The following is a 27276-nucleotide window of genomic DNA, read 5'->3' as shown; positions in this document are numbered from 1 at the left end:
CAGGAGTACATGTACTTTGAAAACATGCACTAATGACTACGAAACACTAATTCGCAACCTGTATATACAGTAGTGAATCTCAGTACAGTAACATCTATGCATGTATGCATTTAGTAAAAAATTATAAAATAACATTCAGAAAACAATTTACCAGCCTAACTAATAAAAGCTGTGTAATTTGACCTAGATAATCGTCAGTGTATTTGCATGCTTGCTATAGCAGATATGAAGCATCCTTGCTCGGGATGTGAATGGGCTAACTAATGCAAGCCCTATTCAGAGAAATGGCTAATAAACTTCTCTATACTTACATGAATTAATGCGAGTTAGTAAATAGGTTATGTGATAGGACGCCCCCAATGTTACATGGAAAACCTGAAAGAGATTTTTGTTTATTTGGTAAAAGCAATCACTGTGCAGCAGGGGTCACACGGACTAAAGAGCAAAGCTTTTCTGAGCCCCTCCATCCACAAAAACACCAATTTGGTGCCATACATCACCAACAATTTTATGCAGTTCCAAAAGTGATGGAGTGCCACAAGCATTGGAATGCAAAATGCCAAATACCAAAGTGCTGATCGCTAGGTCGGTTTTCAGCCCTTCCCAGCAACCAGCACACATTCCGAAAGTGGTGCATTCATTCCGACTTGAAGAATGCGCACCTTGACAGTAGGTCCCGAAAAGGTTGCTAGCACAACCATTTTCAGCACACCTTGATCAGACTCGAGCCCCAAGTGCGGTTACCATCTTTAAATGTCCTGCGCACAAGTGTCGGAAAAACTAGTCTGCACATTTAGCTTTGAGCATCTGTTGCCTTGGACCTACTTCTTCCTCAGCTCAGTACTACAGGGATTATGGAAGTTGAAGTCCATAGATTTAATTGGAGATAGTATTTTGGTAGTTTCTCAGTGGTTTTACATGAGAGAACACTTCACATAAATGTATATCAGAAGCAAAATGTTTGTTGGAGCTTTGGGTCTCTGTCAAATTAGTTTTTGACCCAAAAAATATGGGGAAAACATTGCTTTACTTACACTACAAGAGGGGGGTAGGGGAGGGAACGGTCTCGTCCAATAAAGTCATACATGTCCTGGTAGGTGTCTTTCTCTCATGTGATCTTCCCTCATAAAGCTGCCCCCATGTTCAGGCTCAAGTAGCAGCTGCTAGCCCCTGGCCACATGGGAGGAGGTCACCGGCGTGGAATCTGTGATGACTCCATAATCACAATTAACAGAACAAGCCTCTCCTTTCAAAGTCAGATTATTAAGTAATTGGGCATTCCTACCCAAGAACATTTGGCAATTGTGATTATTTTCCTTAGTTCATTAGCTGTGCAATGTTGGTCTGTGTATTTGTGAAGCATCAGCAATCAGAAGTTGCACTCCACTTTGTCAATGAATGGTATTATATATTATACACATACATACACACACACTCAGAATACCCCTCCCTTCTGACACCGATAGTTGATATTCACCAAATGTAAGATATTCATATTTAATCTGTACATATAATAGACCACAATTGCATTTATTTTATTTATTCGCATTTGTTGAGCGCAAAGCAGACCGATGGCATTGTGGCGCTTCACAGTGTTGCTTATACTTAGTTACATACAGTTCAGGTCCGTAGGTGTTACATTGGACGATTTATTTTTTTACATGCATGGAGGAGCAGGTAACTAGGAGAAAAAGGTTAGTTGAAGAGTTTTTTGCGGAAGCAGAATAGTGATGTTTCAGCTCTGAGGTGGGTGGGGAGGGAGTTCGAGCTTCGGTGCAAGGAATGGGAAGCCTATACCTCCTGCCTTTGTCCCGTTGATGCGAGGTATTGCTAGTTGATTGGTGTATTGTAATCTGGTCGGTCTGGTGGATTGCGATCTACATAATGTGCCAGATAGGTATGATGGTGCTGAGAGGTTAATGAATTTATGAGTAGTTGTGAGAATTTTGAAGGAGATATGGTCCTTGAATGGGAGCCAGTGAGCTGTCTTCCTAGCTTGAGTGATGGTCTCTTTTCGGTATGCTGAGGGCTGCTCTGAGAGCGTTGTTTTGAGTGGTTTGGAGTCTAGATAGGGAGGTGCCGGCTAGGAGCGCATTACAGTAATCTAGTGTGGCTCCTATGGTAGCTCTAGCGATGGAGAGGCAATTATCTTTAGTTAGGAATGGTTTTATTGTGTTGATAAGTTTAGTACTTAGTGCAGAGGCCGAGACTATGGCGCTGACTTGTTTGTCCATAGATAGGGTAGCGTCTTCAGTTTTTTGACTGAAGATGATACTGGGATGACAGTTCTCTATGTTGAAGTTGAGGTACAGTGGGTTGAGGTTGGAGAGTGGATTTCTGGCTGAGAATGAGAATTTCGGTCTTGTCCCCGTTCAAGCAGAGGCCGTTAGTGGCCATCCATGCTTGTATGGTGGAGTAGATTTGCTGTAGGGTAGTGGCGTCTGAAGGTAAAAATCTGATGGTTCAATCCTGGGACCATATGTTTACACATGGTAACAAAATTATCTAAACAAAAATATGTTGTGAAATGCAATTGTGGTGATTATATGTACAGATTAAACATGAAAATCTGTAAGAGTGTGGTGAATATCAACTATCATTGTCAGAAGGGAGGGGTAGCCTGAGTCGCACACTTAACTACTAGGTCCATACTATGGATAACATTGCGAATTCCATCATTAAAGTAAATTAATCTTGTCCACCTGATAGTCCCCATTGTGTAGCTCTGCAACCATCTCTATTTTTGAAGGACCCTTTTAGATAAGCTTTTAGAGAGCAATTCCATCTGTATGGATTGTATTTCAAGATCCACACTGAGGTCATTGTAGCTTCAAGGACTACATTTAAATCACAGTGAGGAGGAATATACAAAAACTTCCCAATACGACTCACATTTAGTTCCAAATAACTACACCTATGTGGGGGCACAGCCCCGAGTTTGTACTCATGGTGTTCAGATGTATTGCTACCATAAATCAAAGCTTCACCTTGAAAAATGTAGACATTCCGACAGTTCTAAATAGTATACAAGGGCAATGACAAAAGTACATCAAGTGTCTATAGTGCTGTACAAAAATTGTATTCATGGCTAGCAGGGCAATGCGATCAAGGTTGATAGCACGCACTACCCCCCCCCCAATCCCCTTCCCCTCCCCCAGCTAGTCAAACAAAGGATATCTACAGGCCAACTGAAACTTAGTTATATTGAATGTGGAGCAACCCCAACTACTCGTAGAAGCATCACTCTACAAAGTGCCAAAAAAGCCTAGTCTTCAGGGCCAGATTCAAGAACAATGGAAAAATACATAATTCGCCTTTGATAAATCTAATGTTAAGAAAAGGGAATTTTGTATCAGCTTACATAAAATAAAAAACACCCCTCGTCAAAGTTCGGGTGCTGTAATGGTCAAAACAAAGAGAAAAAAATGTAAAAAAATAAATAAGACAAAAGATTCACAGAAGAACAAGGGACTTATTTGATATTTAGTGGTTATGTAGTTATGTCCGGAAGGCAGTAGTTCTTCAAAAGCAGTGAAAAGTTAAAATGCAAGTTACAGCCATCTAAAATAATAAAAGGGTACACACTATAGGGAATATGCAGACTATTTAGTCATGTACATGACAACATCTTGAATAAACCCAGACCTTTGATATCTAACGGTTAATACCTGCAGAGTTCTGCAGGCAGTGTATGGCATTTCTTGCCTGAAAGCAGACTTTCCGTGAGGGTAACTGAAATGTAAAGTAGCTAAATGAAACATGAAGTTTACACAATACAAGTAGTCACGCAAGTGGTGTCCATTGAAACAAACTTGGTAGGGAACCACTACACAACAAAAATGAGCATCCATCTTTGCACATAATGTACGCAACTCATTCTCTGCGTGGCATTTATAAACATGTCAAACATCCCATATACCCAACAATTCTACATAGTGTACCAGGAGGCACCTTTCAGTGCACACGTCAGAAATACAAATTAACAGCAAGTATTAATTTCCTCTCTAACAGGAACATTGATTCAAATTAGGGCCATCCAGTCACTTTGATAATTCAGCCCCACAACATGCGATTGTAACTGGCAAAACCAGTGTTCTCTTCTGGCCATTACGTGTTAAAGAGAACTGGAGTCACTAGATATGAATGTGTTGCTGCAGTTGTGCAGTTTTTAGATCTATATAGGAAAGAAAAGTCATGGCTACCTCTCCTTTTGACGCTAGGTGGACGATAACATAACTACATCATGTGTACCATATTAGATTACATTGTCACACAACCAGTTAAAAAATTGATTTATTCTAAAAGGTTTACAATGTAACATTAAAACAAACCCCCACCACCCAAAAAAGCAATATTGTAATGCTTATTCTTGCTTTTGGTATTATATTGTAAACTTTTATAAAATTCTTGGTGCGACACATCAGTAATCTAATTATGTTACACTTTATGTAGTTCTGTTAACATCCACCTAGCGTCAAAGGGAGAGGTAGCCTTGACTTTTCTTACCCATATAAATAAACCACACCCTCACGAGTCAGGCCCCCTGAAACCAAAAAAAAAAAAAAAAGTATTTTGCCCATTTTTCGATGCTGTTTTTAGACCCATGTCAGAATAATCATGTAGAATACTATTTTCAATATGAAGGCTGAAAAAGAAATTCCAGACAAAATGTTTTAAAATGTATGGTTGCTATAAAAGGTGAATCGGGAGTAAACCGTTGCGGGCCATTTCCCCACATAGGTATAATTGTTTGATGAATTAGGTCTTTGGAACCAAAATGTGCGAGCCAGATGGCTCAGATTACATAGAGGTTTTGTATTTGTATATAGGTTCCCCGATCTTCATAATTCACAGGGACCCAAGTGTATACTCCCGCATTAGGACAGCTTTTCAGCTGTAAGGGGGGGGTTAGCGTAGAATCTTTCTCCATACAATGGACATGGAAGGATTATCGTACTCTTAGGAAAACATTACCGCCCTGATATGAGGTCCATATTTTGAAAATCCATCCATAGAAGGCAATTGTGCCTCCAAGATTAGCAGGGCTAGCCTTCAGCTTCAGGACAGAAACGCATGGGCATCTCCTCAAGGGAAGCATCATTTCCTTGTGGTTACAGAATAATGAGCCCTGTCTTTTTAGACAATGCACAGTATAAGTCAGAAAATAAATGTAGTAAGGACCTATTGGTGCTGACTATTATCACCACACTATCAGAGCTGTAAAATTCCAGAAATTGACAGATGAAAAGACATTTAAAACTGACCCGCTGATACCAGATAGGAAAGAAAAATGTGCCAACATAGGAAATTGTGTACTTGTATTTGGCAGGCTATTTCCAACCTAAACCTAGTGGTACACATTGGACTCAAATAGAATTAACACCCCAAAAAAAGTGGGCGACTTACGGATAGTTCACCCAACTCGTTCAGACTAGGAGGGCCCCTCTACATCTAATGAGTATACACAAGGACAGTTTACCTTTTTCAGACCACAGCAACCACAGAGGTCGCCGACGAGGGAGGCCTTGAGGAAGACTCCATCAGACTTCAGAATTCCCTGTACAGTAAACAAATTAAATAATGCCCTATCCCGCAGGTACATTTAAAAGACTTACCCCCTGCAGTATTCAAACTGACAAATACTCCACTCAGAGGCTGAATTGAAACTTTTGAACAAAGGCCTTTAATTTGTACCTAGTCAATCGCCCTCCAACCTTTTACTCAAAGATGCATACATTTACTAAGATTGGGCTGGAATCATAGAAACAGAACAATCTGTCAGTTTCAGGTTATATCCACTTTGCCACCTACAAAGCATATGCCCAGAGAACTGATTTATGAAATAGTTATTACCAAATGTCTTGTATTAACTACCAAATTAGATTTAATCCAAGCCAGAATACCAGGAGGGGAACTGTAGAGTCATTTATAGGTTACAGGATTCCCTTTTCTTAACCATGATTTCGATGGAGCTTTATCAAAGTGTTTCCCATTATTTTGTAGCATTTTAATCTGGCCCTGAAGACGAGGCTTTTTCGGCTCTTCATCGAAACTAATACTCCCACAACGTGGGTTGTGTGTAGATAGATACTTCTACCAGTGGTTGGGGGTCACTCAATATTAGCGCCAATATAACTAGTTTTAGAGGGCCTGTAGATCTAGTCTGAAACAAATACTGAGATGGGTGTGCATCAACCTTGATCACATTTCCCTGCTAACCGTAACAAGGTTTTACATGGTAATTTTTATACAGCACTAGAGGCACTTGCCCAGTGTCACTTGTGTGTACATAGGTTTGTCTATGAATGTATGTTGTTGCTGTTGTGAACTATTTAAAACTGTCAGAACAATCATGTGTTCATTTTTTTCAATGCAAAGGTTGAAAAGAAATTCCAGACATGTTTTGATCATTTATGGTTGCTATAAAGGTGAATCAGGAGTACAAACTGTTGAAGGCTGCGTCCCACATAGGTGTAATTGTGTCTTAGGAACTAAATGCGCCAGCCAGATGGCTCAGATTACGAAGAGTAGTTGTATGTTCCCTGATCTTCGTAATTAATAGACTCCTGCGTAGTGTGGAAGCTCCTCAGGTGTGTATGCGAGATGGAAGGCTAGTATTGTAGCCCCATCTGGATGACTCAAATGGACTGGTCTAAATCTTTAGATATTGACCACCATAATATTTTGTGCTTCAGAATTAAACTTGCTCAAGTACCACTCCTCTCACCCCACTCATGCAAATTTGAAAATAAGCTTGTATTTACCAACATTTTGATCTGGTTCGATGGCAACTTGGGAGGGATTCAAATCTCAGTGAAGAGGTACCCTGGTGCCACTTCACTTACAATACTAGATTCTGATAACTTGTTTCTCGTCAAGAAATGGTACAATTTTGTTTGCTGCATGGAGAAGGGTGGCACAACTGACTTGTTCCGACTAGACTGCTGCGCTTGAAAAAATGTTCTTGGAAGTTAGCTCCATGTGTCAGCAAAATATCTTCCTCTTCATTCGAAAAGAATCCAAGACAGAAAACATTTCAGTACGATATATTACAAGGAATTTACTCATCGTCTCAGGATCACCTTTAGCTAGTTTTACTTCTAAATTGTAGCCTGCTGACATTCATAAAAACACTGGGTATTAGAATGACCGGGTATGGTTTGAGATTTAGGGGCAAATCAGTGCAACATTCCAAGCATGACTAGTTAGTTTTCAATTAGAAGAAAAAGTGGCAGAAAAGGCCAGCAGGATACAGCGCATAGAACGGTAACTTATGTGGCTGTGATAGGGCTGCGGCTGAGAGCTTGAGTAGGAGCCTGCCAAATTCCCACTGGAAATTGGAATTAGAGAAAGAAAGGGTTTGCTCTCAAACTGCGCACACACATAGAATAATAAGCAATTGCAAATTAAATGAGTGGTTTTAATCAGAATTGGTGCAGCCTGACACGTTTTTCGAGCTTCCCGCTCTTCTACTGAGGCTTAATCTTGGCTAGTGTGTATTTTGAATACAAAGGTAGAAGTTGAGTAATCTGACAAAGTTAGGCGTGGGCTCCCATTATTTTGCAGTTGCACGAATGAATTTTCAGTAAATTATTATCTTGCAGTACTTTCACTGCTATGTGGGGAACTGGAGCTCTAGTTTTCAATTAGCTCACAAAGAGCTATCAAGAAACTCATCAACTTCCATAATCAGCTAAGCTCAGCACAAGATGAAATGACCGACCAGCTCATTGATGGAAAAGTACTTCTTCCCCTCACCTCCTGCACAAATTGTGAAAACTGACACTTAAGCATATTATGCACGGTGTCGAGCTAAATACATGCTTCATCATGTGACCATGAGGACCCGGAGTGGGACCACCTCTAAAGAGCACCTCGGTAATGGCTTGTTGCTCCTTCAGCCTTGAACCACTGACACCACTTAAAGGGTCATTTTGCCTTAGTGGCGCAGCATACACACATTGGCCTTAGTTTGTTTGGTGTCCATTGCACACAGATATGTAAAGAGCCCAATGCCCCAAAATTCCAGGACAGACATTTGCAATGATTTCTTTCCCCCTCAATCACTGAAGACAGCTTTGCCTTCCATAAATGGAAAGCAAGAGAAGACCATTTAATTTGGGTTTTCCAGTGGCATGAATTGCAATTGACCTCCGAGTTGGAGATTTGGTGTTGAATTTAGTCTTTAAGGTGATTGTGTACAACTCCTGTTCAACCTCTCTTGGCCGATATCCTTGTGGACATCACCCTCTCCATTAACACACAGGATGCTTATTTGATGCACTCATTACCGCTGCAAAGCACACGGATGCTTTGCCATTGCATTTCCATCAGGTTTTCCTGCTCCGAGACACCATGTACCTAACCCTGCCCAGCTGGGTTACTTGTGGTACAGTAAAAGCCTCCAAGGCATACCCCTTTATAGAACCCTACTCTGGTCCCAGTTTATGCCACATTCTACACAACTTACTGGAAATCATCTCCAGTGATCCTTCATAATGCAGCTAATGCGATTGGAACTCAGAAGTCCAGTATGCAAACTGTGCACCCCTATATAGAAAAGGGGCCATCAGCCCTACTGCCAGCTTATTTTTCCACTTACAGATTGGGTCAAATAACCACCACATTCAATTGGGGAGTGGGGTGAGGGGCGATCGTGTTCGCATACGGGTGAGGTCATTTTTAGTGAGTTTTGTGCCTCAAATGCTTGCCACATTTAGAAGAATTGGGTTTTGTAAAAAGTTTAAGGTCACATGAGTCACTGGCCTCAATGCATATACCCAGTGCACTGCTGCAGATCCACACAGAGCATGCATCACATCCTACGCTTCTACAGCACATCTTGTGTCAGCAGGAAGCTGCTATAGTCCCAGTACCAGATGGGTTTTTACCTCCACCACTGCGTACCAGAGGCAAACAAAGCTTCTCTACCAGGCACTGCATACACTTCTGTCAGACAATTGCATAACAGTAACTAAGATTAGACGTACAACCAGTGCTGAGCTAGAGAATGTCTCACCTGTCCAGAGTGGTGAAAAAATTGGGCTCTTGCTGAAACCTCTGAACATGCAAGCAGGTGTGATGTGTAGGTCCATTCTTTAGACAGAGTGCCATTCCCTCCATAACCGTTCGAGAGGCTTTAGTCCTACAAAATCCCCTGGTCACCTGAAAGCTTGTTTTACCTATGCAAAGACTGTCTGGTCTTCAGTATGTAAACAAAAGCCACAGCCAAAAATTGCACCACAGCCATCACTGACTGACATTGGCGTACCCGCCACTGAACACATGTCGGCTACTAAAATAGGTGAGTGGAAAGAACTTGTCAAATTGCAAGAACTTGGGGATGGTGGATTGCTGGGGGGCTTGGCAAACATTATATTGGCACCATTTACCTGGCATGTGAAATTAGTGCTAGGTCTGGAAAAGATGGGCTTTTGGTTGTAGCCCCAGATATTCTATCTGGGGCTACAACCAAAAGACCAGGGGTTATAGCCCCCTTTTGCCCTAGCAAAGCCTCTGTACAGCAGACATTTATGGGTACGACGTTCCATCAGGATGAATTTGCTGTCTCTTTTGCTGCGGTTTTTTGGGGGGGGGGGGGGAGAAATTAGATTAGTTTATTCGTTATAATACCCACAGGAAAAAAACCTGCGAAAATTAAGGTGAATCATCAATCATGATTGCAGGTAAATGGGGTGTTATACATGTTTCAAGTATAAATTAAAATGCAATTGAAAATGTTACATGATGATTAACATTGCAGAAAGAACAGAAAAGAAAAGAAAATTGGACTACTAAAACGAGTATAACTAAGGAACTAATCAAAATAGTCACAATCCAAGTTGCACCTACAGGTATCGAAATGTTCAGATAGGTCCAATTAGAAAATAAGTAAACCAATTATTTCTAGTTCAAAGAAAAAAATGACTTGGCAAAAATATATTGCATAGTACAATGGTTCACTTAACTGAATTATCTATGAAGTGGTCAAATTAGAATGAGTGAAGCAGTAACTTGGCAATCTATTAATTTGTTTTAACATTAAGTCAGATTGAAGATCAGCCTTCGAGCTGCATTATTTAGGAATTGCATTTTTTTTTACTAAGCTCTTTGTTCCAATCAAAATTTGAAATAATTTTTTCTTCACATTTTCCTAAATGTGGTTCACTTGGTTTCCCCATTTGCACATGCTCGTTTTATTTTTCCAAATATATTGGCTTGCGACAGGTTTGTTTATTTGGATGGAAACTTCAGGGCGAAGCCCACCAGAGGTTGCAAATAGTTTGACCTCATGGGTGAAACCAGTGTTGGCACTACAATGGCAGTTACGAATTTGTTGAACATTAAAACCCCATTTTGATGCAATTAAACAGTTTGTTTAATCTGCTGAGCATGACCAGGGATGTTGCTAGGTCTGGAAAAGACCCAGGGCTATGCTAATGTCAGAACTGTCGTGACTGGGGGACTAGCTAGCCTTTTGGTTTTAGCTCCTGAGATTCTACCTGGGGCTACAAACAAAAGACCAGGGGCTATAGCCACCTTATACGCCCCCCAGCAACGCCTCTGAGCATGACAGTTTACAGCGATTTTTAATACAACTGAACATTTGTATTTTCTTTGGATTAAGGCATCCAAGAAGATCACTGCCTCAGATTTAAAAGATTACGGACAACACTTGTGTTTTTTGCGCCTTGAAATTTGTGTAGAGCAGTAGAAATCCAACCACACTACAGTGCAGAATACTCATTTCTTCATGATCATGCTACACTTCGAAGGAGATGGCTTTTCCTCTGCCAGAGAATAGTTTCAATTAGACCATCAATGGTTACCAGAAGGAATGAAGACTCAAGCCATTTGGGTTTCAAAGAGTATTTGCCACATTGCCTCCAATTCACGCAGTGCCATTTAGGAACCAAGAAATTGTTGCAGACTGGGTTCATTGAACATGCTTTTCCTGTGGGCCATTTTGCCTGTTGCGATGATCCATCATCTCAATCCCCCACCTCAATCCCTCTTGTGCAGGGGACATCAGCGCCCATAGACTCTTCACCCACAGCTTCCCAGCCGCACCCTAAACCCAGTCCCAGCTCTCCTGCTAATCAGCCAACTCCCACTGATCATCCATCCCACCACCAGCATCGCTGCGTTCTTCGCCCCCCACTCCTTAGGGAGGCGCACGCTCTACCAGGTACTCGCATACATACCTCATGTATGAATTCCTGACATACCTCAGTTTGGCAAAAGCAGCCAGACGGATTGAAAGCAGGAATGTCTGCCTTTTACATGGTTCATAATGCTGAGGAACAGTTGATGGATCAGGCTCTTTGCAGCTTTTGGAAAATGGTTACAGCTTTCCTCCCGACCCTTGTGAAAATGCCAGAGGAGAGCGCAATGCCTCCCTCAGCGTCACGTCTGAAACTGCCAGCGGTCTTGTCTATCACCAAGATGGTTGATAGCCACACTGCCACCAACATCTGTGTATAAAACCTCCTGAGCAAAGACCTGTTCTGCATCAAAGCTCAGCTGCCTTGCTCAAGGATGCTGCATTTCTTATCCGGTCGCAGGTTGTTGCAGCCCGGCTGTTTGTTCCCTTGTTCATGGTTCCTCATGCTCAGCTTTTTCCTGCCACAATGCAGCCCTACTGGGCTTGGGATCCTTTGCCGCTCCCTTGTCTCCAGCCTCCCACCGATCCTTCTTGCCTGCTGCCTCCATCCTTTGTGTCCTACTGAAACACTATGGCTTCATTTATCTGCAGCATTTGGCTGGAACATGTTTGCAAGTCGCCAGAGTAATTTTCTCCTGCCAAACTGCTCCACCCTGTAAATGCAGTGCAGGCCCCCACTACTGATGTCCAGACCCTTCTGAATGAAAACTCTGCATTACACCATTTGGTGGCTACCTGAGAACTCCTTCCCATTGATCACCATGTTGAGGTCTCGTGGGGTGGAAGTTTGATCACTCACCAAAAAACTACAGGAATATCTTGCCACCTGCATCATAGTTACTTTAAGCCTCCTGCCTTCCCCCCACCCCAGCTATTTCCCACATGACGGGAAGCATTCTTTTCTGGGATATCCCTTTAGTCACTGCAAGCAGCCCACTGCTGGACCAACCATCAAGGATTTATTTCTGCTCTTAAGAGACGTTTGATCGACCTTAGGAGACTCATTTGACGCATGAAACACGGATATCGGACAAGGGAGTACATATTTGCTTTTCTATGCTAAAAGTAGACAGTCAGGGTGGCCGAAATGTGCTTTATTTCAGCAAGGCCTTAATGAGGATATTATACGTTACCAGAGTACCACAACCAGTTTTAGTCAAAATTTTTGGGCAAAATTCTGCAGCTAGACCATCATCTCCAACTAATGAAGCACATAACTGGGTTGTTCGCTCTCCCACTACTTCCTTACCAGCACCTGAAGGGAACCCAAAAGTTGAAAGCATGCAGATAGCACAAGAGGAGAACATGCATCAGAAGAACGGCACCAACAGCGAGAACAAAGGCTCTGTATTGCATTGCAGCACAAACACCTACAATTGCTAAAGACGCCCCAGACTTTGCGAGTCTACATAGACCTTGATTATGAACATCGCCTTGAAATCTCTTCCCTGGTGGATTGTGGAGCAGTCAACCTTTTTGTGGATGCCTGGGCTAAAATAAATCACATCCCTAGAGAAGGAAAATATACCATCTTTTCTGTGGAAGGTGTAGATGGCTATCCAAAACTATGGACCAGTTATAGAATGGACTGTTCCCTTATTATGTGTGTCTCACAGAGAGGATCTCGAGGTTATCAAGGCAGCCCATTTCCCAGTCACCTTAGGAATGGCATGGCTGAAGTTACACAACCCCTTTATCAATTGAACTGCGAACACCTGGTACCTGGTTTCAGATTGTGAGTTTGTTTCGTGGAGCCACACTACACCTCTGGAAAAGCCCCCGATTTGCCAGACAGACTTCTTCAGTACCACTCACCAACCTCAGTTTAGTGCCACCTCAGTATCAAGACTTCATTGACCTGTTTGAAGATGAACAGCAAGAACTGCAACTGCATTGACCCCAAGACTGCACCATCGATTCAAAATAAACCACTGTTGGTATAATGTATGATTTTTCATGCCAGAAAAAACAAAGAAATGCCTTTTCACCAATCTTAGCAATGTTCTCATAGTGGAGTCAGTCATCTGCTGGGCCGCCCTGGTTTTTCATTCCAAAGAAGGATATGGAGAATTCAGTCCTTGTATCAACTTTCGTGGACTAACAGCATCATTCTTAGTGAGCCGCTCATTTCCAACATTCTAGAGGCAGTCAGGTGTTGCACAGTATTCCCCAAATTAAACCTAAGGGAGCATACCATCTGCTTTACATAAAGGAGAAGAGGGGAGATAGTTTTATACTCCCTTCAGCTACTACGAGTACCAGTGATGCCCTTTGGCCTGCTCCAATGCCTCTGCAGTATTTCAATGCTTTAGGAACAGTCTTTTCTCGGATTTGCTTTTACACGGTTATGGTGTACCTCGATCTACTTATTTTGTCTTCATCCAAGGAAAGGAGTATGGCACACAAGAACAGGAGTGCAGTGTCTAAATTACTAAACTCCTGGTTAAACCTGAAGAGTGTACATTCGATGCATACTCTGTCCTATTTGGGTTACATTTTATCAGAAACAGGTAGCTGTATGGATCCACATAAAGCTGACGCGGTCATTTCTTGGACAGTCCATACTTGATGAAGGGTGTGTAGCACCTTCCAAGGTTAGCACATTTTTGTTGGAAATTCATTGACCATTTCTCACAGAAAGTACTTCCACTCACAAGTCTGTTCAAGAAAGGCGAGTAACACATGGATCAGCCAGTGCAATGTGCCTTTCGTTTTCTCACGCTTTTTGTTCAGCACCCATTCTGAGCACAACTATGCAGTGATTGCAAAGTAGCTCTTGCCATTAAATCTGTCTGTCCCCAAAGACATTTACTGCTTGGAGCAGCCCATCCTGCAGAAATAAGAACCGATTGTAAACTCTGTACAACAAACTGAATACAAGAATAGTTGGCAAGCCCAAAGGCCTCATTTTTCAACCAATATGGCTGGCTGCTGCATAACCTACATAACCATACAGATTGCTTCCACGAATAGATGCTAGCCAAAAGACAGACTGTTTATCGTATCCTCCTTTCTTGACCAAGTCCAGAAGGCATCAACAGTTGACTTATGTCCTGGTCTTCGTGACTTTCAAAGGAGGAAGAAGATTAGCATGACAGGTTGGCTGCTAATGAAGGGGAGCTCTCTGGTCATAACCACCACTTTGCCTCAGCAACAAGTGCTTGTCTCGTGCCATTAAAGCAATCCGGCTGGTCATCTGGGTGTCTCATCCATGTAGGACCTCATCCCAATGCCAATTCTGGTGGCCCAACGCACGAAGGATGTGTAAGAAGGTTGCCTCGTCCAATATGAACTCAAAGCAAGTATCCCACCACCTTACCATTGGGTAAAGTGCTTCAAGCAAACATACCACTATCGACTTCTTAACCAACACTGAACATCACAGAAGGCCACAGCATTCTTGAAGAAATGTTCTACCTACACGGCTTGTCTTAAACCAGCATAGCTGATAAGAGGCTCTCCCCATGGGTTTCACTGGTTTGGATTGTGCTCTGCGATACTGGCCATTGAAAGATCACTCCCCTCAGGGTACAATCTGCAAACAAATGGCCAGACAGAAGCTTAATCTGACAATGGAGCAATATCTCACGTGCCTTTTATCAGCACCACAAGATAACTTGGTTGGTTGTTAACCAACCAAGAATGTGCACATACCATAAACTCTTCCAACAAGAGTCGTCATCCTTGAGTCTTTCCTGTCACCACCTCCCAGCAACATGCCTTCCCTATATGAACTTGAGAACATCTGCACAGGTCACCCGAAGGCAGCACAGAAGTGAACGGCCACCAAGACAAAAAATGATGTGGACAGGCACTGTCAGGACCCTCCTACATTGAAGGTTGGGGGAGGTAGGCAGAAATTGTCTGGCTCTCCACCAGTATCTCCCAAAACATCTAGCTCAGTCCAAGATTTCGCCACACTATATGGGACCTTTCCAGATTGTCTGCCAATCAACCGTTGCCTACAATCTTCACTTAATCCTTCCTGGATGCAAATACATCCAATTGCATGTCTTTTTTCAAGCAGTTTGTGCTGAAACACCCAGGTTGTCTCCCGCCTCCTCCAGCCAGTCTTGGAAGGATGGCCCTGTGGAATATGAAGTAGCTGAGATCTGTGACTCTCCATCACCGTGGGTGTCTCGAATATTTAGACTGGAAGGGGAACGCCCCATTTGAATGTACTCTGGATTCCACTGGTCATTTCCTCAGATTGCCATTTTATGCAGCAGTGGAAGCCCGGGCCTGGCAGGACTGGGAGGCGGCATGCTATCACAGTTTCCCCCAGATGGTCCTTGCGGCAGCGCTGGAGGAGAGCACGATGCCTCCCTCTGCATCCAGTCATGCCATCTTTGAAACTTCCTGTCAGTGGACTAGTCTATTACGAAGATAGTGGACAGCCACGCACTGCCTCTGGTGCCAGTTCAAAACCTGCCGACCGGAGACCTGCATCGCAACTCAGCTGCCTTGCTGAATGATTCTGAGTTTCTCCTCCACTCTGGTAATGCTCATTTCAGCCCTGCTGTTGGTTCTCTTGTCAAGGTGTCTTACTGTGCTGCTTTAATCTCCCACAAAGTTTCCTCCCCATTCCCAACCCCTCCCGCCCCCCAAAACAAATTCTCTGGCAACAGGAAATGGCCTGAAGTAAATATTGCTGGTCACCAAGAACACACATTGGTAAATCCAATAGTTGGGCTTTGGTATAAGCATTAAAAGGTTGCTGAGGAGAGCAGGAAAGAGGTCAAGTAAAACAGGGTTGGGTGAGGGGGAAGCAGGGTAGTAATTAAGTAAAAAATGGATGTGATTAGGAAGGGAAAGAGTAGTGCATGCATGGCATCTCTCTGCAGATGTACAGTACAAATTCCAGGAGATTATGCATCTAGTAGAAGCCATTTGGAAATATTCAAGTGGAATATCCACCTGGGAACCCTACCTCCAGGAAAAACAAACACCTTTGACAGCAAAGTCTTGTTAAAGCAGGCTAGACTCAAGTGGTGCTTCACCAGCTGCAAGTAGCTTATGCTAGTGAAACGACACCCAAGGAACGTTTACTAGATCTAGTTTTCAAAAACTGGGTTAAAAAAATGTATTAAAAAGAATGCCCCTGTAACTTTCTGGATAGCAATTCAGTACAATATACAGACAACCGATCAGTGAGCCACAAAGATTTTACGCAAGTCTACTTTGTGAACAGCTTTGTAATTTTGTCATTAACATTTTTCATTTTTTGAGTGGTGTACTTTTTTGTATGAAATGCTGATCTATAAAGGTCCAAAATTAACTGAAGAGGTAAACATTTGAAATGTTCTTTGCTGTGGGGGTCACAGGCTGTAGTGCCAAATGTGTTGTCCATGGTGAATCTCTGGTCAAAGGACACTCTGCATTAAGCCAAAGGCCGTTTCAAACAACCCAATAATGTTCTCCAAATCCAGTGTATATGCGAAGAGGCGAGATGGCTTGAGAGGGGGCGTTTGCTGAGCCAGGGGAGGCATGTCTGGAATTTACCTGCAAGGTGAGCCTGGGCATGTTAATCCATTTCCAAGAAAACAGAGCAAAGTATGTTCGCTTACTTCCCTAAGCCACAACATTTGGGAGGGGATGTCATTGGCTCTGTATTGGTCAGACTTGAATCTTACAGTTTCATGGCAAGTCTGGGCAATGTCAACACTGGAGTGCGCATCTTAACTACACATAAAAACTACCATTTTAAGAGGTCAACAATTAGTTTAACACCCAGAGCATACAGATGCCATAGTCCTGAAGTGGGCTATATTGAACGCTATTGGCATGGTGACAACAGCAATCTGGCATTTCACCGAATGTCCCAATCTTTGGTTTCAATTCTGTGGGAATGCCGTGGGAGTCATCGAGTCCCATGCAACGGAAGTATTCAGCTTAGCATTTAAGTGGAAGATCACCACACCAAATGGCAATCTGCCAATGTTGTATAATACCATGAGTCCATACAAGTCTGGCTTTCACCGAGTGGTGCCAACATTCTCTGGCCAAAACGATAATGGGAAATCCAACTTGAGTATCACGAAAAGCATTAATGTTGTATTTGTAGGACTGAAGTGGAGGACAAACAATAACCATGAAGTCTCAATATCCTAAGCAATAATCATTTCCAATTGTGGGAATTCTGAAGCAGGCACCAGGACAATACCCGCTTCTCTGTAAATCCAAGATTAGTACCAGGGATGCAGCAGGTTGCATCCGAAACAAAACCACCTATAGTTCTGATATCAACCAGATCATAAGTAAAAGCCGCAAACCCCGGCCAATACAAAGCTTGATAAAGATCTGTCAGATTGGGAGGGGAAGAAAAAAAGCAGAATTAAGATACATCTCCTCTGAACATACTGGACCCAGCCACCATCCAACTCCATAAAGACTAGAGACCCACAAAGAAATGGTTTTCAAACGTTGTGCCAGAGACAAGGCTTGCTGTTACCAAGTATCACTTATCAGAAACTTAATAAATGGTGGTAAATCTGGCGTCAAACATGCGATTTTATGTGACTGTCCTTGTTACTTAACGTTTATATCTGTTCCCCCCCAAAATAGTTTCACACCACCATTCAGTTCTCGTCTTGGATAATATTTTGCTGAAAGTCTCAACACGTTACTGAAGCAATTGTTTTGATTGTGCATGTCAAGAGGGAAGCCAGACCCTGAAACTATAGACACCCATATTACACATTATACCCACGGACTCGAAACAAAAAGGCAAAAGTGATGAAGCAATGTTTGGATTTCTCAAATACAAATTGCTATGTACATTTTCTTAACCACACATTAAGATGCATGTACAAGAGGTACAGTCCAAGTCAATTGACTTCAGCCTCCATTCCCTCACTTTGCTTTCTCCAGAGGTTCCAATTAGTATTAGGTTTAAAAGCATTTTAATGTTCCCATGTGTGCACTCGCACTGGTAATTCGTGCCTTTCAATTGGTCTCCCAACTGACCATAAAGCCGGTACACAGAGGTAGCACATGTTTCATTCTTTCAGCACCAGGAGGGCCTTCTTTCTAGATCACTTTGCCATTCCAAAAGCAGAAGGCACTCTGTTCAGACCATCTGGCCAGCAAAACAAAGAAATAGTTGGCTAAGAAATATCGTGCTCTGTGAAAAATAAATTGAAGCTAAAAAGGACACCAACAGGATTTACGCTTTATGGCGAGTTATTTTTTTCCACACCAATTTGATTTATAGAACCATCTGTCATTCTACATTTGAGCAATTACAATACCACTAAATTGTATCTTCTAGGCTGGTTCATGCATTGCAGAAATTACGAAAGTATGGCAGAAACACTGTCTACCATTATAATTTGCATCAACGTGAAGCAGTCCCCCATAGAGGCAGAATGAGGGAAGCAAGCGCCTGATGTTATTCTGTGCTGCGTACAGAGTAACCACAGAACACATTCCTGCATTCAGGAACTATGTGGCTGGGCATTTTTTTGTATTCTGAAAATTTCAATACTTCAGAACAGACTATAAAATATTTGTGTGAAGTAAACCCTACTCAATGATATCTCTAGGGCTGGCAATATTCTTCTACTCCCTAAAAATTGGCAAATGCCCCCATAAAATGTGTAAAAGTACTCGCCAAAAAATAATATTTGGAAACCCCCCTCACCCAAATAGCTTCATGGATAGGTTTGAGCCAGTGGTGCATGTAGAACCAGAGAAAGAAACTACCATTCTTAACCCATCTTTAAATGTGCATGAACAACAAGGTGTAAAGAAATACATCACAAAACCAATTCAGTTTTCAAGTGAGCGGATTTTTACTCTTATAAAATACTCCCATAAGACCATTGACATGTTTAATCCCCCAAAAATAATTTTACTCCCCAACTTTAAAAAAAAAAAAGGGAGTAAAATACTCCCTCATCTGGAGCACGGAATATTGCAAATCACCAAGAACGTGACCAAATTGAATGAGGCCAACGGCGGGGTTACTGTGTTATAGAACTTTTAGTTGTCTCCATTTCTTTTGTATGTGTAGTAGAGAGGGGTTGCAGGTCTTATGGCTAAACAGTCAACCCCTTCCCTTCTTACTCCAAAAAATGAAAGATCAAGGTGTTGGACAAACCAACATAGAATATGTCCAAATTAAAAAGCCTGATCATTTTGATTTAAGAGTGGTTTTACACAAAGATAGGTTGTTCTTCTTACTCTTCTTAAACTCCAACTGTGCACGAACTAAACATACAAGCATAAACCTTCACTTATCAGTTAATGGCTGTTAGGTGTCAAAAAACAGTATTTAGAAGATTCTGAAAACTAGCCATGGCTTGAAGTGCTCATTCTGGAGAATTAAACCAACTATTGAGGCAAAATTGCTTTCACATTTTTTTGTTAATGAGTGCACACAATCTATAGTCAGCGCGCAACACCAAATCATCTTCTATATTTGTCATTTTGGGTAGACCCAATTTTGAATTGGTGACACGGCCAGCCACTTCTGAACACAACAGTAGTCGTAGCGCACTCTATAGGGTCTGTACCCATTTATATCATTAGGCTTTTGTTGGTTAGGGTGCCTTTATACAAGAGCATTAACTTTAACAGATGTTAAGGGGTAATGGTGTTAAAATACACCAGGGACTGGAGGGCAGAACAAGTCTTGACCTTGAACCAGTATTTACAATTTAGAGTGTTCTTGAGGGGAAGTGCAGGAGAGGGAGGTTGGGATTTTTTTTAGGAGGGAAGTGTTGAAGATGCATTTTGCAGCCTTCCACTGAAGACACTCCTTTGAAGTCTATATTTGTGGGTTGGCGAGGGAGCATTCAAGTGAAGTGGGGCATGCAAGGAAAATGAGGAAAATCAGGAAGCAGCACAGGCATGGGACGAATTGGCTGAAGAGACAAGGAGCAGATCGTTCAAGAGGAAATGTATCAAGAGATGCAGTCACTGAGAGCCAAAGAACACCGATGGACTAGCAGCAGAAGTAAGAGTAATTTTGCTTGGAGTGCCATCGAGTGCAGTGACAATAGAAGGAGTGTGCATCGCCATGTTGAGGACTTTGAAGGAAGAAGGTGGTCAGGTAGACCAAAAGGCAGAAGTAGGACACATGCAAATCTACTGCCAAGCACAAGAATAGAGAATCATTTTGTTAACTGGTGTGTGGGCAGAAGTTTCTAAAGTTAGTAAATAAGAGTCAGGCATTTTTTACTAACTCACAGAATTCTAAGGTTGCAAGCCGTGGGTGAGGTGGAAGTTAACTTTCCATCTTTGATTAGCTCACGATAAGCAGCGTAAAGCCCTCCAGTGGAGGATGGCAGTTAGAATCTGTAAATGCATAACCAACTGCCTATCTGAATTTTGAGGGGTAGAAGAGGATATTCAGAAACGAGGTGCTGGTTAAATTCAGTAAGTCAAGAGAAGCGAGTCCAGGACTGATCCACTGGAAGAGGGAGGCCATGGAGAATGAGCATCAGATCTAGTAGGACACCCAGGCAAGTGGTGTTCTTCAAGCCAAGGAGGGGGAAAAGTTTAAAGGGTGGAGATTAATGGGTAGTTATTGGGGGTCAGCACTTAATTTCATTTTGGGAGAGGTATGCCTGTGGCTGTTTTGCAACAGGCTGGGAAGATACCAGCTGCAAGAGATTTAATAAGGCAGAGATGACTGGAACATGCTCCTTAATTTATGGTTAAAAGAGGTTGATTGATCTAGGATAGGCAGACATTCAGTGGAGGAGGACAGTGAGAATGATTGAGAGTTTCTTGGGTGTGGGTTGAAAGGTTACGCAAGTGACTAGTGAGCTGTCAAAGAGTGGTGTCAAATTGGAGCGGTCATCATGGCAGCAGATCAGCTGGAAGCGTTTAAGACCAGAGAAGTAGTTGTAGAGAATGCCTGGTAGAGGATCAAAAGAAGGGAGCATGAGGAGTTGGACCAAGATATTCTCAAAGGATGAGGACGTGAAGTCTGAAGGGGAAGCAATCCCAATAATGAGACAACACTGCCATCTTTTTGGATGAAGGTAAAGACACATTGGTTTGAAGAGGAAGCGTTACCAGCTTGGCAATGTTGTGGGCAGAAATCCAGGTTTCGTCGATAGCCATCAACAAAAGTGTTCGATGATTTATTCTTGCATAGGGATTGGGCATTCCAGAGAGTGTGATATTAGTGGATGGGGCATAGTTGGGAGGTTGCTTGAGTAGGTGAAGGAAGGCACCCATGGTATATTATGCTGGAGTGGATAGGATTTGGGAGGGAGCAGCACAAAGTCATTTGGGAGGAGAGTGAATGATGGGGAAACAGGAGAGCTGGCGGTGGGGGAGGCAGAACCGAGAAGACATGCAGAGATCATAGGAAAGAACAGCAAGGAGGATTGTCAGGAGCATGGGCAATTTGGGAGATTTGCAGACATGGCACATCATCCTAGGCAGCCAAAATTCCAATAAATAAAACAAAAACATGCAGGGTTCTATGTGACAAAGGATTTAAAGGTGCAGGTGAAATATGCATTTTTGGGAGTTCATAACAGATAACTCTGGTCTAGGAGAGCCGACTCGCATGGTAGGCCTGAACTGATGTGTAACTGGATGGAGCGGAACAAAAAATAAATATGTCGAATAGGTAGCCCCGGAACCTACAATGGGCAAAGTTGCAGTTTGCTGCTAGGAGGCCCTTCACCAAGACGCCAGGCAGTTTGAGGTCTAGGGCTCGTCTAATGTGGACCTTTGTGGAATGCCATGACTAATCCAGAATTGGGATGCTGCAGCTGAGAGGGTGCCCTCTGCTCAAGTTACAGACCTTCACTATTTAATAAGAAAAGGAGCACGTGGCCCAAGTGTGGTGGGCTAGGATTTCTCCTGTTGGAGAGGGGATCCGATTGTCAATCCCTACGTTCCTCAAAGGCTGATCTGTGGCCATGGCATCCTTTAAGTAGGGCCTGGACGATGCAGTTGAGAGAGGGAGGGTGGGTGGGCTATCTGCTCACGGTGCAGGCATTGCGACGTTCCAACTAATAAGTTGGTTACAATAGGAATGTAATTTCTATTATCACGGATATACATACCTTTGTATTGTGGAGCCCACAAGTTTTGCTGTGCCAGGAATACACCTCTAGGGAGGACCACAAATGGTGCATTTTGTTGTTTAGCACTCTTGTTACGCTATGGTGGTGTGCTGTGGGGGTGTATGCATTAAGAAAAACTATCAATGCAGACCTGTTATAATCTAGAAAAGGTCAGGGACAACTGAAGCATTGGAAGCAAACTACAATAGAGGTCCAATCATGTCTTGCAAGAAAGTTTATCACCATCCTCAGGTAAGCACACATGGTACATTGATTAGAGGAAGCCGTTTCCCCGGGCATCAAGCCCCTGCAAATACTCTACGGAGTAATGCCCACTGAAGACTATCCCAAGCGACATGTATGGTGGATGTTCCGTACCTTAGGTGTGTATGGCGTGTCACCGAGCTGGAGCTTGTTCCAGGTTGCATAATGTAGCGGGGTACCAGGACAATCTCTTGGAGTCCGAGACTTCCCTGTAGAGTATGTGGAAGGATATCGGTGTGGACTCCTTTCCAGCTCAGACTCTTGGGAAGGTGATCGATCTGCTACTTTCTCGTCAGATTTTGGAGTGTACGGACAATTGCTTGCCCTCCAGGCCATGGTCCCATTGTCTCTTCTTGGGGTCTGGGATCCCAGCAGGTATTCTTCTGCACTACTGATTCCAGGCATCTCATCTTCCTCATCACTGGAGAATGCCAGCCGCTGGGCAGGACCACTCCGGCACGCTAAAGTAGACATCACTTAAAAAGAAAGGCATACAATAATTATATTCTCAGGATTTACACAACAGTACAATCAGAGTTCCCTCAAGTTGATCTTTAACCTACACTGAAATCCAAATGGAAACTAGAGTGAAGCTCAAGATATCGCAAAGCAACACATTATGAGAAGGAAGCTAGACAAGCAGAGTTTATCATGTATCCCCAGACCACACAATAAACAGTTCACAAAGTAACCAATGTGTACATCTGCCATCCCAAATGGCTCCTTTAGTTGCAATTCGCATGAAAGAAAAACAACCTGCATTCGTAGATATTCTGATTTTAATCAGTTTTGGGCATTTCTAATTTATCCTCTAGATAATAGCATATGTCGGACCAAAGAATTAAAATCAAACAGTCTTCATAAAATGACCACCTTGCTTACAAAAAAATAAACTGCCAACATCTGTTTTCAGGATTGTTGCAAAACCAACTTGTTAAAACTAGTTCAAAATAGCACCTCTTGAAAAGCACAGGCTCTAGTGTACACAGTGGTTTGCTGAGTGGCCTAAACAATGATCCTAGACTTGGATCCACAACTTGTGGGTGCATGGAGGACCTGAAACAAAAGGTTGATCAGCCAAGGTCATGGGGAAGCTACCACGTGGTACTATTTAAGTTATGCACCAGAGGGCAAAAGGTAGAAATTATGGGTGGAAACCAGTGAGGACTGACAGTTTGTGTTGGGGGCTTGTCTAGAGTTCCACGGGTAGTAAGGTGACAAGAACATAGTCAACCCCAAGTATTGGAGGGTTGGAGAGGGGGCGGGGGAAGCCCCAAAAAAGGAGCTGGTGGGAAATGCCAAAGAACCATGCAAATGGGAAGCAGTCACAGGACAAACCTAGAAATTCAGGCCTGTGTAAACCACACACTGCATAATGTTGAAAATCTGGACCAAGCCATGAGTGATATTTTGCTCAATGGACACCGAGACATCACCGGAGCTGGGTTTCTGTGACCTTTGTGAAACTACACAAAGGGCATCTCCATGCATTGTCACACTCGTAACTTCCTTCTCTACGCGTTTCATCCATCATTGGACAAACCAGTGAGTATCAAGCACTTTATTCCAACCCCTTCAGGTCCAATGACTTCAAAAACCTACAAGGCGGTTCATGATTGCATAACTTGTTTAAGTGACCAATGCTCAGCGCTACTCATCCAAGATGAAAGTGCACCTTAAATGCCTGCAGGTAGCATGAAGACGCTCCATGCACAAGAGACCAGCCGACATTCCCAAACACCAGGTACTATTAGGCAGAAAAATCAGGATTTGAGTGGTGCTCAAGCCCCAGTGTCACACTCCACTGTGTCCATTTCAGGGAAGCATTGAAGATTGACAAATACATGAGAGGCCACTACAAGTTCAGGAGAGAGTGGGGGGGCGTGATCGTCCCAAGAGGATCATCAAAACATCTGATATACATCTTATGCCAACACTGCCTAATTAAATGTGCCTTGGAACATGATGTAACTACGGGTGGTTCATGCACTGAAGAAGGATACACAGGAACCACCAGAGAGCCAGGGTTACAAAAGGTAAAACGACTATTGGTTACAGCTAAAGTAGAAAAGGTGAGATTAGGAGATCAATAGTATGCTGCCTCTACCCTTGGCTCTCTCCCTGCTTGTCCCCAACCTTCAATCTTGGAACCCTCTCACTCACCACCTTCCATGCCTCACACGAACACTCCAAGCTCCACAGCTCTCATAGCAGATGTAAACCAACAGAGGCACTAAGATACAAAAAACGGATAGGTGCGTTATAAATGCCATAGATCAGAACCTACTTACACCCCTCACCCCCCGTTAAGTCATCACTTTGATAAAGGCTATTTTTACGAACTAGAGGCAACAAGGACACTCAAAAGTTGCAACATATTTAATACAGAACTTTGGACATGTGGCCATGGTCACTTGGGATAAACCCACTTAAATGGAGTGATCAAGATGTTCACTTCTGCTACACAACAGTAACGGCCCAATACCAGTATTCTAAAGCCCATCAAAGCGACATTAGTGCAGACAAACTAGTGCTAACCTCATAATTCACACTAAAGTCTTAACATGCTTAAGCTAAAATCCGAAAGCATGCTCTGTAATTCTTGCCGGTTGAGCCTTTGTCAAGTCACATAACTTCAAGGCAATATGTTGTGCTCACCAAGCCATGTTTTTCTGCATTCTAGGACTTGTATGTACAGTGAACACCCGACCACCTTCGCCCAAAACGATGCAAGTGGCCACCACTTGCAGAGTTGGTCATCTAGACAAGTGGATAACAGAAGGGACTCCAACCATACATTCCAAAATGCCTCCGAGCGCCTGGAGTCCATTATAATCCTAGTAACATTACAGTTACTGTTTTTTGTGATCTTGACCGCAAAATCCCGGATTCCAAATCCAAGGATATAAAGAACATGTATTTGATAAATACTACCGGAATAGAGCCAAGATGCATACTTACACTATTCCAACATATGGAACTAGTTTATGGAAAAATATAGGACACACAACCAGGTCCGTCCTTAATCACATATTAAGGACAAAGATCTTTGTCGTTTTGCTTGCCTATTTGTAAATCGCGGACTGCAAGTGCCAAAATACAAAGGGGGAAACTAAAAAAGACCACATAAACATCGAACAAACAACAGGGACACTCTTGCGCGACTCGCGGGGGCTGCTGCAGTGCTTAGTGGAAAGGTTAGCAACGGATTACGTGGGGTGCGCGACACTGCCTTACACTGGGACCCTCTTGTAGGAACACCGGATGGGCAAAACCCTTTAACCGCTCCAAAACCTAACGGCGTTTTTCCAATCTTGAGCCAGACACGGACGGCAGAAAGCCGGGGTTGTAACCAGAAACCCCACTTAACTTTTTCTAAAAAAATTAAGTAAGCTCGCCTGTTCCCAAACGATTTCTATAATCCATATATAGAAAACTTCGTGTTTCAAAAGGGCGAGAAGTACGAGACGCCGAAATAAAACGCATTAAAAAAAAAAAAAAAAGACCACTCACCCACCTGTTCGTGAGACCGGCCCTTTACCAAGAGAGTGTGTGACGTTCCATACCAGACACGGAAAACCAGAGGTGAGACGCCGCTGCTGCCCGCTTCATATAACGAACAGCAGGGCGCCCCCACGTGCAGGCCATTAACGCGAATCACTCCGCCCCTGGCTGCACCTGCGAGGCAGAAGGCGCGCGCGCAGCCCGGTGTACGTGGAGGCAGCACAAGACGCGGATTTCTCTAGCACGCACGGAGTTCAGTTAAGCGGGGACCTTTACTTGTTCCAGCTGTGGGTTTTATTTTCGTTCTGGTACACGTAGTGCAATATAAACACATAACTATAAGTACTGAAATGGAATATAAAGAACATAAGCATTCAAAATTGTGAAAAGATGTTATGAGGTCGTGCAAACAGACGCACGTATGCAGATTGGGGATACGTCCAGGGAAGTAGACATGTTGCAGAGAGTGCACCGCTGAGGATGGGCGCACGAATACATAAGTGAGGATTGACGAATGAGAACAAGTGAGGAGTGTATAAAGTAGAGCAGGGGTGGCATGGATTTCATGGGGGGGGTGGTAGTCAGTCTGCGTTTTAGGAGCCCACCATGGGCCGAGCACACGAAATCCCTGGCTCCCCCAGAAAAAGGAAAAAAAATAAACGCAGCCTGGAAAGCCACCATCAGTGACGCGTTTATTTTTTTTTCATATATGGGCATTTCTTTATATGGTCAAATGATACTTTTTTTTATTCACAATTTATACATTTTTAAACAATGCATACACAACTATTACAATTACGGTTGGTAACGTGGCACTGTCACAACAATTACGGTCGGTAACGTGACACTGTGTGTGTTACTCCTGGGTCCTGGTTTACCCCTACATGCTGTCCGTTAGGGATACTTAGTTTACAAGAGAACTTAACTCGACCACGCAGCTTCTTAGTCTGTTTACGCACGCATCGTGTTGTATATTTAGATAAAATGCTCTGAATGGTTTGATCGTCCCAAGGGTCTGTACATTTATAGAGATAGAACACACAACTACTCTCCACTTGAGCAACACGCCTGCCTGGTTTGCATAATTTAGCAACGTTGTCAACGTATCCATAGTTGAAAACTTAGCTTTTTTGTGGTGAAAAGTTAGCCTCAGCTATTACCAACTGCTATAATACGGCTAAGTTTTACATTTACTATTGCCTGGGAAGTAGTGTGGCAATCTTACTCATCTTACACAGTTATATAAAAGTGCTATCATAGACTTACCTCTCTGGTGTATGCATATGTGTGGGGACATCACGTGATCGCGAG

The 27276-nt window shown here is 43.0% G+C and overlaps 1 protein-coding gene across 2 annotated transcripts in view; it reads right to left on the bottom strand.

Moving 5' to 3' along the window:
* WEE2 (WEE2 oocyte meiosis inhibiting kinase) overlaps nucleotides 1-26199 on the bottom strand; it is a 195135-nt gene extending 168936 nt beyond the window's left edge. The window contains exons 1-2 of one of the 2 annotated variants that reach the window (XM_069628749.1): nucleotides 25979-26199; nucleotides 22576-22937 (exon numbers count right to left, since the gene is read on the bottom strand). In XM_069628749.1, coding sequence (XP_069484850.1) covers nucleotides 22576-22935 — 360 coding nt within the window. In that variant the 5' untranslated portion in view covers nucleotides 22936-22937; nucleotides 25979-26199. Of the gene's footprint in view, nucleotides 1-22575; nucleotides 22938-25974 lie in introns of both variants that reach the window. The other variant, XM_069628750.1, reaches the window with a different exon arrangement.
* Between the last annotated feature and the right edge of the window lie 1077 nt (nucleotides 26200-27276).

The sequence above is a fragment of the Ambystoma mexicanum genome, chromosome 12 (genome assembly GCF_040938575.1).
Source record: "Ambystoma mexicanum isolate Mex_15411 chromosome 12, UKY_AmexF1_1, whole genome shotgun sequence".
NCBI classification, from domain to species: domain Eukaryota; kingdom Metazoa; phylum Chordata; class Amphibia; order Caudata; family Ambystomatidae; genus Ambystoma; species Ambystoma mexicanum.
The sequence above is the reverse complement of the archived record's forward strand: the minus strand, read 5'-3'. Positions and strand labels throughout refer to the sequence as shown.